The sequence below is a fragment of the Gambusia affinis genome, linkage group LG22 (assembly GCF_019740435.1).
Source record: "Gambusia affinis linkage group LG22, SWU_Gaff_1.0, whole genome shotgun sequence".
NCBI lineage: Eukaryota > Metazoa > Chordata > Actinopteri > Cyprinodontiformes > Poeciliidae > Gambusia > Gambusia affinis.
The window spans coordinates 4,909,656-4,923,169 of NC_057889.1; the positions used below are offsets into that span (position 1 = coordinate 4,909,656).

General features: G+C 35.9%; 1 protein-coding gene across 1 annotated transcript; it reads right to left on the minus strand.

The window, feature by feature from the left end:
* Nucleotides 1-471: 471 nt before the first annotated feature.
* Nucleotides 472-8,426, minus strand: hadhb (hydroxyacyl-CoA dehydrogenase trifunctional multienzyme complex subunit beta). Its single transcript, XM_044106108.1, has 16 exons — nucleotides 8,328-8,426; nucleotides 7,085-7,162; nucleotides 6,871-6,912; nucleotides 6,449-6,545; nucleotides 6,311-6,355; nucleotides 5,602-5,701; nucleotides 5,390-5,477; nucleotides 4,562-4,749; nucleotides 4,304-4,484; nucleotides 2,974-3,095; nucleotides 2,725-2,804; nucleotides 2,596-2,643; nucleotides 2,414-2,501; nucleotides 2,261-2,335; nucleotides 964-1,128; nucleotides 472-874 (listed from the first exon to the last, which is right to left on the minus strand). The coding sequence occupies exons 2-16, from the start codon at nucleotides 7,149-7,151 to the stop codon at nucleotides 839-841; spliced, it is 1,422 nt and encodes a 473-aa protein (XP_043962043.1). The 5' UTR covers nucleotides 7,152-7,162; nucleotides 8,328-8,426; the 3' UTR covers nucleotides 472-838.
* Nucleotides 8,427-13,514: the final 5,088 nt, after the last annotated feature.

Below are 13,514 nucleotides of genomic sequence, written 5' to 3' on the forward strand. Positions count from 1 at the left end.
AAAATATTTAAAAGTGCAAGAAATTCAAGAGATCCAAAAAATGAAACATTAGCTTGTGCACGCCAAAAATCTAGGGGAAAAATATATTTTTTACACTTTTTTTAAGATTCTGCATGCAGTTTTATTTTGGGCTAAAGTTTTATTCTAAAAAATATTTTTATGTTCCATACAACTTTTGCAAACGTTTGACATGATGTTTCTGATAGGTAGAAAGTTTGCTTTATATTATAATAAAATATTTCTATTTAAATTTGAAAACTCCAGTACTGCTCAAATTTTAGTTTGTTTTTAACTAATTTTTTATATATATATTTAAATTAACAAAAACTTATTTTTTTTTTAGAAATATAAACACAAAGATGTCAAAAACCTTATTTTATCATTATAGAACTTGTGTCAAAATGTGAAAAAGGTCTGATTTGCATCAACACTGCAGTTGTGTTAAAAACAAAAATATGAAGAAACGCAGAATCATTTCATCACACCATTTAATTCCAACAGTTTGTATGAAAAACATAGTACAGCATATATAAACATTAGGATCACCTTACTTCCTCTGAGCGGGGTCAAACTTTGCTATGTTACATTAAACTCAGAGAAAATGCTGAGAAGACACCAGGAAACAGAGCAAACATTCCTCATCAGCATTCTGCTATAATTTAACAGCCTCCAAGCTAAAATTAATTTACAAACGAGCCCTCAAACACATTCGCATCGCTTATTCAACCTGTCCGATCAAGGCAAAGAGGTGCTTGGACGTTCACTCAGTTGATCATATGTTAGCAAGTGTGTTGGCAGCAGACATGATGAGTATTAAGATCTAATTAAAGATCATGGGTTACTGGGGATAGGCCTCAATCACCATGGCATGACCCTGGAAGATGGAAAAGTTACAAAAAATGAAATATTTGTTGTGTTGTTTTTATTGTTTGCTGGTTTTTAAGGTTAAAGAGAGGAAGTTACCTGTCCTCCTGCAGCGCAGGCGGCCACCATGCCGAACTGTCCGCCCTCCTTCTTCAGCCGATGAGCCACGGTGGTCACCAGCCTGCAGCCTGTGGCACCGAACGGGTGACCCAGGGACAGAGAGCCGCCCCACAGGTTGAACTTATCCAACGGTGGAGTCCCAACCTGCACAGACAACAGGGTCAAAGGTCAGGGGTAAACCACCAGGGAAATGTTTCCACAATTTATCACATGATAGATACAAACAGCAATGACATTTAATGGGATCTTATGTGATAAACCAGCAGAAAAAAGCAAATAATGATACATAATGAAAATGTTAAAACATTTCATGAATACTTTTGAAAAGCACATTGATATCAGACCAACATAACCAGGACTGTCACAATAACAGATTTTACAGCATGATAAGTTTTTGAGATAAATAATAATAATGTTTTAATAACACAAGAACAGATTCTCAAAGATTAATAAACTTTAAATTCTATTGAACATTTAACACTGGAAATGGAAGACATTTAAAATATGGAAAATGAATAAACAAACCAACAGAAACAACAAATAAAATGAATTATGAAGTCTGAAAACTTTTGTCATTCAACAGTAAAAAGAGAAAAGATTATCATGTGATTAAATCATGCATTGCTAACTGCGACAGGCATAAACATACAAGAATAAAGCTGATATATGTAACTTTTAGAAATATATATCTTTTTACACCAATCAGAGCCAGGAGGCGGGCCTTAGCGCTGTCAATCACACTATCACTTCCTCCTTTGCTCTCTGCTATGCTGCAGTTAGCATAGCTTGTCATGAACACTAGGGCTAGTTAGCATAGCCACCGATGATGACGGATAAACGGTTTTCCTGTAACCGAAAGTCATTTCTCCTCTAGCGGCATATTTAGCATCCAGTACATGGGACAGAAAGAAACTTTTGCTGCTAAAATAACAGAGAAACTAAAGTGGAAAACACATCGCATTGATTTTATATCAATGCGATGTGTCAGCAATAGTAGCTGATGGCAATAGTAGCTCAGGGAAGTGATGGGTAAGAGCAATCTGTTCACGGATTATCTGTCTCATACCACACAAATAACAAACATGTAAGTATCATATTTAAAAAAAATAAAAGTTACATACGCCAGCTTTAAAGTTCATATTTATGAAACCATATTCATGAAACCACAATTCCTGTGGGTGATTACAGAACTACCAACCTAAACTTCAAGCTTTTCCAAACAAAAACAGTCCAGCTGATCTGCATTGATCATAGATTGATTACTAATAATCTTTACCTTTGCTTTCCTGCCCATGTATGTCTGAGCAAACCAATCAGAATCCATCGCCTTCAGATTTGCCATAATCTGACCCTACAAAACACACAAAAACACAACATCATGACAGAAACAAGTCATTCATTTCTAAGACAGCTGACTGTGAGAACTTACCGCGAATGCTTCGTGAAACTCAAACACATCGATGTCGGACAACGACAGGCCGGCCCGCTCCAGGACTTTAGGTGTAGCGTAAGTCGGCCTGAAAAAGAAAAGGAAACAGATAACAGAACATTTTCTCAACTTGCAGTTTGAAGTAGAACAAGATTTTCAGGATGTTTCTGGAATAAATTTACCCCAAAAGCAGCTGATCTTTGGGGTCCTGGGACACATAGACAAAGTCTCTGTCAACGTGAAAACATCACACGGTGAGCGCACCTGAGGTTGAATCAGAGGTGAAAATAAAACTGAGAAAGTCCAAATACCTGAGGTAGGCTTTGGGCTTGAACCCCATGGACAAAGCTTTCTCCTCTGACATGATGAGAACAGCAGAGGCACCATCAGTCTGAGAAAACACACAAAAACAACGAGTTTATCCACAAAATGTAAGCTGAAGATGTTTGTCAATATGACTTCAAATAAAACAAAACGTTTCTTTTTAAGAAAATGTTGCACTCAATTGAATTTAGAGTTAGTGTATTTATCCAGACAGAAGAGTAAAAGCTAAAGTTCACCAGGAAAGACGAGTTGGCAGCAGTGACCGTGCCATGTGGCTTGATGAAGGCAGGTTTTAGTTTGGCCATTTGCTCCATGGAAGATGGACGTATGCCGTTGTCCTTCGAGACGATATCCCGACCTGAAACAAAAAACATGTTGGATCAGTTTATTTAAGCTGTTAGGATTTATTATACGTCATTTTAACTGAAATCCATCTCAGATTTTGTGGCTAAAGTAAACAAACTCTGACACATTTTCCATCTTAATCCTTCTGACGGAACGTGTCGGCGACGACGCGGCCAAATTTCCAGTACCGTAACTCTGCGATACTTTGCGCTATCTGAAAACTTCCAACGGCTTCTGAAATTGGAGACGTTGCACTTTCCAGTTAATATCGAGTTATTACGGTAATTTCACTCCCGCTGTTTCAGGGAGCATGTTTTACGTCTGTTTAATCTGATGAAATACTCTCTTCATAGATGGTAAATTGCAAAATTAACTGCTAGATGTTGAAAGTTCCAGTTGTTATGGATAAATCGGCAAATATATTTACTCACATATTTACTCGAACTGCGTACGATTAAAATAAGGAAAAATATCCTGGTGGAGATTTGAAACTTAGGGCTCAGAGGGTTATACTTTTCCGGATCATAAATTAAAAATTTCTGGGGCGTGCTTCGGTGGCGTAGAGGTTGGCGCGCCCCACGCTTGGAGGCCTTCAGTCCTCGACGCGGCCGTCGCGGGTTCGATTCCCGAACCCGACGACATTTGCCGCATGTCTTCCCCCCTCTCCTTCCCCCCTTCCTGTCAGCCTACTATGAAAAAAGGGACACTAGAGCCCACAAAAAGGACCCCCTGGTGGGGGGAAAAAAAAAAAAAAAAATTCTTGTTTGTTTTTATAAAATTCTCGACACATTTTCTTAGTCACAGATTTTTTCAAGAAATATTTCTTTGGGGCGTGCTGTGGTGGCGTAGGGGATAGCATGACCCACATTTGGAGGCCTAGAGTCTTCGACGCGGCGGTCGCGGGTTCGATTCCCTGACCCGGCGACATTTGCCGCATGTCTTCCCCCCCCTTTCCTGTCAGCTTACTGTCATATAAGGGACACTAGAGCCCACAAAAAGACCCCCTGGTGGGGAAAAAAAAAAGAAATATTTCTTTTATATTAAATACATAAAGAACATCTATAGATCTAATAACTCCAAAGATATCCATCAAACAATGACAGAAATGCGAGAGCTGAAACAACATACCTAAGGATAAACACTTAGAAATAATCACAGAAATGTGAAATAAGATTAAAGTTTGAATGTGTGTTGTTAGTTAATGACAGGATGAGGATTTACCGGGAACTTTAAAGGAAATCACGTCCTCCAGCAGCCCTTGGTCCTGAGCCTTCTGGGCCAGCGTGTGCGACCGCAGCGCGAACTCGTCCTGCTCCTGTCTGGTGACCCCGAACGCCGCGGCCAGACGGTCTGCGCTGTGGCCCATCGTCTCCGCTGTGGAGAACTCGGCAACAGCAGGGAGCTGACCACACACATTCAACAAAGTTTATATCATGTCACACACAAAAGAAAAGAAAAAAAAAACACAACGATCCTGACCTCTGGAGCCAGATGTGCCAGCCGGATGCTGGCCAGCAGGCCCAGCCTCTGGCCGACGCTTTTGGCCCTGTTGAGGGACAGCATGGTCTTCCTCATCTTTCGGCTGTGGCGGATCGGAACGTCGGACATGAACTCCACGCCGCCGGCCACGATGGCGTCACACTGGCCTGCTGCAATCATTCCAACGGCTGAACAGACAAAGAGAGAGGATATTAACGGTGAACTACTATGCTTCCTTGAACAGATTAGAGTAGGCCTACTGTCTATACAAAACATGTTCATTATGTTGTTGGCACAAAATTATTCTAAGTTAATGAGATTTTAGCTTTGAGCTATTTTAGATGCAAAAAATCCGATGCTGGCCAAAAAACCCCCAACGCAATGTTCACACTCGCACATGACAGTGGCTGCAAACAGACACGCAATTATACAACCGTTCAACTTTGAAAAGCAGAAGTGGAGCCTCCTGCACATTCAACAAGAGTGCAGTAAATGGTTTCTGAATGGTAAGTCAACAACAAAGCACTTGTCTTTTCTTGCAGACATTGTACAGCGCATAAAGCGGTAAAACCAGCTGACCAAACGTGCTGGAGCTCCGCTTGGGTTGCTAGGTGACGGCCTTGTCTTCACTGGGGTTGTTAGGTAACAGCGCAGCGCCAGCTGGATTTGTAACATTCTGAAGAACTTATTTCCATAAAAACAACTGGGTGGTTTATAGAAGCAGTAGAAATCCAAATGTAGTACAAAAACGCGCAAAATATGAATTTCCCCACCAATACAGCCAAAATGTCTAGAAGGCAGGCAGCTTTGAAAGAGGGCTGAGGTTACCTGAGGTCATCGCCTGGTTGGAGGAGATGCAGGCCATGGTGACGGTGTGAGCGGGAATCTTGTCAGAGAAGCCGGCCCCCAGCGCCGCCTGGAAAACAAAGACAAGGTCATTCTGAGAAACTTCAGATCCAGATCACACTGATTCAGTAAGAGTGAGTGTGTGTGTGTGTGTGTGTGTGTGCGTGTGCGTGTGTGTGTGTGTGTGCTTATACCTCCCGGGCCACGTTGCTGGTCTTAACCTCCTGGATGACCGTCCCATATATGAGGTAATCCACAGCATCCTTAGGTATTCCTGTCCTGTTCAGCAAACCCCTAGAAAAACACAAGCAGAGAATTAAAGAAAATACGAGGAAGACTGAAAGTAAACACTTTAAAAAATGCTTTTACCGCAGATTTCCAACACCTAAAGTCCCTAACACCAAGTTTTTTTTGTCTAATTTTGAGTACAATATTTTTATTTTAATATCTGCCTTGTTTTTTCTTCTAGTCTTGGTTATTGTTAATTTTATATATATATTGTTTTTAATATTTTTTTTGTGTGAAACTTAATACCTGATGCTGCTGTTACAACTGGATTTAAGGGACTTGAAAGTATTTCTTATGCACCCAAATTAAATGTGGATGCATGCTTGAAGCTCCTTACATTAATGTAAGATGTAAGAATAACAGGAGTTCATGTGAATTCATCTGAAATCCTAATGTAATTAAACATTTCTTAAAAGTATTACATTTATTCATAAGTTTCGAATCTTTATTTTACCCAGATTTTTATTTTCTACACGGACTATGATTAGTTTGTGCACAGCTTATATCTGGTCTTTATTTTCACTTTTCAAACTGTGATTCTGAACAACTATTTTTTTTTTTTCCTCAGTCACATTTTTGGCTTAAAGTCAACAAGAAACAGAAGCACAAACTTACTGAAGAGCTGCTCTGGCCAGGTCATGGGGCATTAAATCAGCATACCTGTCACCAACAATGAAGGAGACATTTTTTAGTCAAGCTGTTTAACAAACTATGGAAACATAAACTCAGTTTCTAAAAACAAAACACATTTACGTGGTTCCAGACAAGAGGAAAGGGGTTCGAACTCCTTCAACCAGAACGATGTTCTTCACCCCGGGTCGAGCCAGCGTCTTTTTGCTTTTAGTTTGAACTGAGAAAAATAACAAGAATTTTATCAATGCGAACAGTGATCTCCATTATCTTAATGGGAACCTGTCATGTTTTGTTACAGTAGATACATTGTTTTACAAATGAAGTACAACTTAAATACTTAAAAGGTTCATTTACATGATGATAATTAGCATAAATATACACTCTGCATAACAGTGGGGAAGAACTCAATCACCTTTTAATCCTTAATTTGTAATCAAAATACAGAACTTAAATTGTTTCATAAAATTAGGCAGGTTTATGCAATATAAAATTATACTTTAGATGTAAATTAAATACATAGTATTTATAGTAGCATTTGTTACCTTGAGCCTGGAGCTGTGTTGTTGTACTGAGGGAGCGTGCAACTGCGAGAAAAAAAAATTTACTGAAAATTATGATTATTATTATTATTACAGCTGCAGATAAAAACAGTAAAAGTTACACAGAAATAACATTGTAAGAAGTGTTTTTGTTTTTCTGACTGCTGGAAGTTTTTTCAGTAATTTAAACTGTTAGAAGAATAAAAGAAGAACTTACCAGATCGCACGGCCCAGGACGGGCCGACGGCGCCGGTCCGCATCGTGTTCAGCAACATGGAGGCCATAATGCTACAGACTGGAAAAAATATTATTTACTTTGAATTTTAGCCTGAAAATTTAAAACAAAAATAAAACATAAACATAGAATCCTTTAATTAAAATAATAACAAAACTGTAAGCGATGTTATTTTAGTATGTTGCAATTTTCTGGTAAAAAATATTAATTTTTAGGTACAAATACAAAAGTCTATTATGAATTATGGAATATTTCTCTATTGTAATCATGCTTTAAATTTGAAATCTACAAAATTCACAATAAGGAAGATAAATGGATGGATAGACAGAAAAAAGAACAAATAAAACTTTAAACCAGGGGAAAAAAATGTTTTCCATTTTTCCGCAATAATTCAGGTCTGAAAAACACTTAAACCATATTTTATGCTTTTTCATCGTTTAAAACGTTTATAATATTTATTTTTCATGTAATATTTATACAATCTTCCTGAAATGTCAAATAACTCTAAAGACGCCTTTTTTCTGATTGACGGATCGACACATTCAAGTAATATTAAGATATTTTAGAAGGCAAAAGGTCAATTTCAATGTACTTGAGATGAGACCATGCCCTAAATATCTAAATAAAACTCTTCTTGGTCTCAAATTTTAGTTTTCCCTTCGCAGTAATAAATATTTGATAATTAATGATGCCTTATAAATAGCCTAAGAAATGTAGGCAGACATCTAGAAGTTCTGAAAAAAGTCTAAAAGTACACCATTATCGTAAGCTAATTTCCAACAAACTAATCGTTAATATTAAGTGTTATTTATTTTTCTAACTACTCCTTGAATTTACTTAATATGAATTATTATGTGCGTCAGTTTGATATATTCTTGGGTCACCCCTGCCCAACCTCCTGCTGCAGCGACCTTTCACCTACATTCCTCTCCTACAGAATGACAGAGACAAATAAACAACTATAATTGCCTCAAACTGTGTCATTTCTCTAAACACTCCAAAGAGACGCTTCATTACTTTTAATAGCATTTAAATGCCAATAAGACGTCATCAGTGAACCCGTTTATGGCAAAAGCTATGCAAGCTAACGTTAGAGCGAAGCTAGCTGACTGTTAGCTTTAAAACTGTAATGCTAGTTAAGACTTTAGATATCTTTTCTGCGTAAATAAAACATATTTTCTGTTTTAATGTTTTTAATAACAGTCTGGACGAGGTTTCATCTTACCTTTAGTTGTGCTGCTTCTTTGCCACCACTGCTTCCCTGTTGAATGACAGACTGCACAGGACTACAACAACCGCTGTAAAGTACCCAAAAAATAACGATGGTGCCTGTAATAAATGCCGGTAATGAATACATGAAAAAAAATGAATAAGACGTAAGGCGTACGTTAAAGACCAACATTAAATACTTATATAAAATATTTAACATATATTTGTGGATTATTGTCAGTATATTATTGAAACCACAGTTGAAAACTTAATGTTTTAGTTCAGGCAATTGTCAAGTTGACTCAAGATTCTTCTTCAGTCTGCTGCATGAAAAAACTACGCTCTTGCACCCCCAATGGCCAAAGTATTTAGAATTTATTTTATTGCCTTCTGTCACTAAGCCAATTTCATTTGATCATTTTAATCAAATCAACATCATTAAATAAAGTGCATGGCAAATGGATAATATAGCAAGTTTTATAAATGTATGTTTACTTTTGCCTTTCAAAGATACAATCGATCGTGCCTGTTAATTTATTAGTAATTACGACAGTTTTATTTAAATCATTATATAAGTCATCAACGGAGAATACAGGAGATCGCTGTTTTAAATATTTAAAAATATACATTAAAATCTCCTAACAGAAGAAATTATCGCCATGACAACTTATGGTCTGAAAATGTTAATTCTAATGGCCTGTATCGATTCATGAACTATTATGGTTCTAAGTAATAATAATATTTTTTTAATATAATTTGTGCATGTCTTTTTTGTGTATAGTTGAAAGTTGTGTGATTGTCCTAACCAAAGCAATCTTAATAAATAAAGTAAATTATTTGAATAATTCAACAAGCATCCTTTTAGATGCATTTTCAAGTTTTAATATCAACTTTTCTTTATTCTTTTTAGTATTTTTTTCTTGTACTTTATACCAGCATATTTATTCTATACTGGTATGGTTTTTCTTCGTTTAACAGTTTCTTGAACTGTATTTGCCTCTATAAAAGGAAAATGAGACATTATTGAAATATGTTGAAATGGAAAGTGCGAAAGAATAAATCTGAATTATGATGAAATTGTTGAACTATGCCGATTTAGCTACATTTTGAACTAGAGAATAAAGCGTTATTTCTTTTTTTAGTCCTAAAGGAGCAATGAGGACGTTGGATATTTGACTGGAAGGTCAGATAATGAGGGGAATTGTCTCATCCCTTTTTCTCTTTACAACTCATGGCTCTTTCTTGGGAACAGACTTCAAGGTACAATATAATCAAATCTGCTTGTGTGGCTAAAGATTTGGCCTTAAGTTCTGATTTCACAACAACTTGTTAGTAGAAAAGGCAGCAAATAAATAAATAAATAAACATAAATGAATCGTGGGGAGCGCAGAAGTCTTGGTTGTGCTGCTGCCTGGAGCAGGTGGCACACAGAGACCGCTTTAAATGGTATACTTACACACATCCATATTAATTAGTGACGCACATAAAGACTCAAAAAGCTCCACAGTCTTGTGCTAGTGGCTACTGGGTTACACTTGAGTATATTAAGGTCAAGACAATAATTTTGGCTGATATCAGATTAAAATATTGGAGAAGGGAGAAATGTGCCAGCTGGACCGCCCTCTGGGTATGTTCTACTGTATCAGTGGCATTTCTTTATAGCTGCACTTAAGAAAAACAGTGCTGCCTTTCTGCGATCTTCTTCTGGGCAACAGTGACACAAGTATGCAACTCTCATGATACTATTTTATTTGTTTTTCTGGACTTGTTGAGTTAATTTCTTCAAAGTTCCTCTGGGTGACGCCTGCAGATAAGATGGATAGTTTAATGTCACAAATGTTGCACTGGACTTTTCCTGATTGCACAAAATCCAAGACACTGAAAGCTTTTAAGGTTTTATGGATTCATTTTTGGAGTAAAGTATCTCAGGGTGAAATGAACAGGATTTATTATAAGGTAATAAGTACGGAGAACATTTCACAAAACAGCCACTTTTATTTATGACGGATTGAAAAGTGTTGAAATTTCCAGCATTTCCCTCTCGTGGTTTTCATCATTTTAAAACTCAGGTTGCAGATCTATTATTATTTAATCTGAATAGATTTAAATTTAAATCAGGAGTAGTAATTTTATACTTTTTATACTGATCATTTGTCCATTTCAGTCCAATCTTGAACTTTCATCCAGTGCTCTAATCTAGATACTTTATGTTTTGTTTGTTTTTGGAGGCTCATCTGTTCTCTTTATTTACAATAGCTTGCCAAGACAAGCAATGTACAGTATGTGGAACTCTGTGTCCAAATAAATTGTGACTTCTATGTCTTATTGCAAAAACACAAGATTTTCCATCCATTACATCCATTTTCTAACACCCTTGTCCCCAGTGGGGTCAGGAGGGTTGCTGGTGCCGCTCCAGCTGACGTTCCGGTGAGAGGCGGGGTCACCCTGGACAGGTCACCAGTCTGCCACAGGGCACACAAGATCTTAACAAGCATTTTTAGTCTAGTTTCTCATGCAAATGTTTTAGCATACTTGAAATAGGACTACACTAATGTAAGAGTAACTTTTTTTTACAAAATATAAGAGCTTGTTTTAAGTCAATGATTTCTTAATATTTATAAAAAGTTCTAGTTCCACCAGCAGATTATTTCACTTATTACATGGGGAAAATGTCTTGTTATAAGTTTATTTATAAGCCAATGGAGGAAATTCTTTTTCATCAATATTAAGGAATTATTGACTTAAAACAAGCTCCTATGTCTTACTAAAAAAGTTACTTGTAAATTAGCTTTGTCTAATTTTAAGCTAAGATATTTGCACTAGACCAAAAATATTTGGTAAGATTGTGTGTTTTTGGGGTGATGCGATGTCAACTAATTGTTTGTGGGTACATCAGATGTAAGTGAAGCAAAAACAGCACAATAGCAATACATGGACTTGTCCGACCTGTCCACAACTAATTCACACAGAAAATCAGTTTTCTTTGCATTTAGATCGATGTAAAACTTGATTTGTGATAACAGTGACCATTTTGACAACGTCTCTGCTGTTCTAAAAACAGTGTAAGCACAAATACACAGTTTGCATTTTTCAGTTTACCAGCATAAGTGTGATTCTTACCGTTAAGCTTCACATAATAACTGCATTTCTTTTCATTATTGGATTTCTTGATAGAAGAAGTAACAATCCTAACAATACTTTGAATTAATTGGTGTTATAATACGTCAAATATTAATGAACAATAGCAAAAACTACATACCCCTAAGACAACAAATGCTTCACTATTTAATAATTAAATTTTGTCATTATCAGTATAGTGACTGAACCACTGAGTGACTTTTCATCGATTGCAAACTGCATGTTGATGAGTTCAGCTCAGCTAAAAACTATCAAAACTCATTTAGTTATTTAGTATTTCGCACATCACTCATTTATTTCTGCATCGTTCGTCTGATGGCAGTCATGCAGTTACAGGGTCAATATTTCATTTACTTCAGTCTGTAAAGTAACACAAGGAGCAGATTTCAAAACATCATTAAGCAGCTTTTTCATTCGTCTATAGACCACTGAGTTTTGGGAACATAAACTTTTTTTAAAGAGAAATATAACTGATATAATGTCGCAACAATACAATCATAGACAAGTGAGTATAGAAAAACAGAAATTGCGTCTTCATAGTTATCCGGACACATCTGGCCATTTTATTATTCTATAAATAGAAAATAAGTCTGTCAAATCAAATTTGGGTCTTTAAACTTTAAACTATCTAATAAGTTAGCAGGTTAGACTTTTTAAAGATCGGTGATTGGCCAGAAATCTGCAATCTGTCTACTTTTACTGGGACTTTAAGTTGTTCTAATTTAAGTTTTAAATGTTTGTGAAATAATGACAAGGAGATTTTTAATTGTAGTTACATTTATTTGGGTAAATAAAGCATAACAGAACAAGAAATTTGAGGTATATCATAAAAACTCATTTCTCAGGTTTGGGGAAACTAAAAAAAAAAAAAAATTAATGTGTGATTGAAGCAAATTAATGCAACTAAAATTATTGATAATGTTATGCTGTGATTCCCTGTAGAGCCAATGCAGTGAAACACAGAAAAGCACAGACACTCATGGCTGAACTTTTAACCCCAATTTTGTACTTATAGAGTTAACAACACATTATATTTGTTTTTATTTTATTAATTTAGTTTAACTAGCTGTTGTTGTTGTGTTTTTTTTAGCTCCTAAGCTCCTCCATTCATTCCAGTTATATCCCACAGAAGCTCAAGGGAAACCAGTTTGAAGGATATTTTCAGTTTTACTCGTCCTACTGGTCATAAGTTTAGGTTTAATCGACCAAAACTCATTGAGTACCTATAATAATAATAATAATAATAATAATAATAATAATAATAATAATAATAATAATAATAATAATAATAATACCTAGAAATTACAAAAAATAGTCAAAATAATTTTTGCCTTCTTCCAAGATATTGAAAATGTCACTGAAAAACAGAGCATCTTCAGTCAGAGGCTTCTTCAAATTCACCGTGACACACACTGCTACAGGAGATCCTTCCTGCCCACATTTACAAGAACTCTGAATAATTTTGAATTAACATGAGTTAAAACAACATTTAATTTTCCTTTGGGGTCAAAAAAGCATTTTTGAATTTGAATTTTAAATGTTTTTTTGGGAACACTGTATTTCAAGGGTTGTTGTCAGCAACTGTCATTCTGTGAATAATGACATTTATTAATACAAAGTTGCGTAAAAAGAGTAACTATTAATCCAAAACTGCATTTAAAGAGACAATTTTAATGCAGAGTTTCATTAAAAGTTGTAAATAGTGACACCTTTAATGCAAAGTTGCAATCATAATGTCACGTTTTCTGCAATACTGACACCAAAAGACACTTTTAATGCAAAGTCACAATGAAAGTGTCACTTTTAGTGCAAAGTCACTTTAAAAGTTGGAAATAATGATTCTCTTAATGAAAAGTCATATTAAAAGTGTCACTATTTATAACTTTTAATGCGACTTTAGAATAAAAGTGACACTTTTTATGTGACTTCTTATTAAAAATGTCATTAATTACTGAGTGACACTTCAGGACAACAGTCATGCAGGTTCATGACGCCTCCTTCATGTTTATGACTGCAACATGTCAGTCTGATGCATACACCTTCAAATAAAATGTTTTTTTTTTTC

What these genes read in the sequence shown, in the direction of transcription:
- hadhb (XM_044106108.1), bottom strand. Translation starts at nt 7,151, where the DNA reads ATGGCCTCCATGTTGCTGAACACGATGCGGACCGGCGCCGTCGGCCCG. An exon ending in CCAGCAACGTGGCCCGGGAG is followed by an intron (nt 5,478 to 5,601) that starts GTATAAGCACAC and finishes TTTGTTTTCCAG; the next exon opens with GCGGCGCTGGGGGCCGGCTT. An exon ending in CTGCCAACTCGTCTTTCCTG is followed by an intron (nt 2,805 to 2,973) that starts GTGAACTTTAGC and finishes GTGTTTTCTCAG; the next exon opens with ACTGATGGTGCCTCTGCTGT.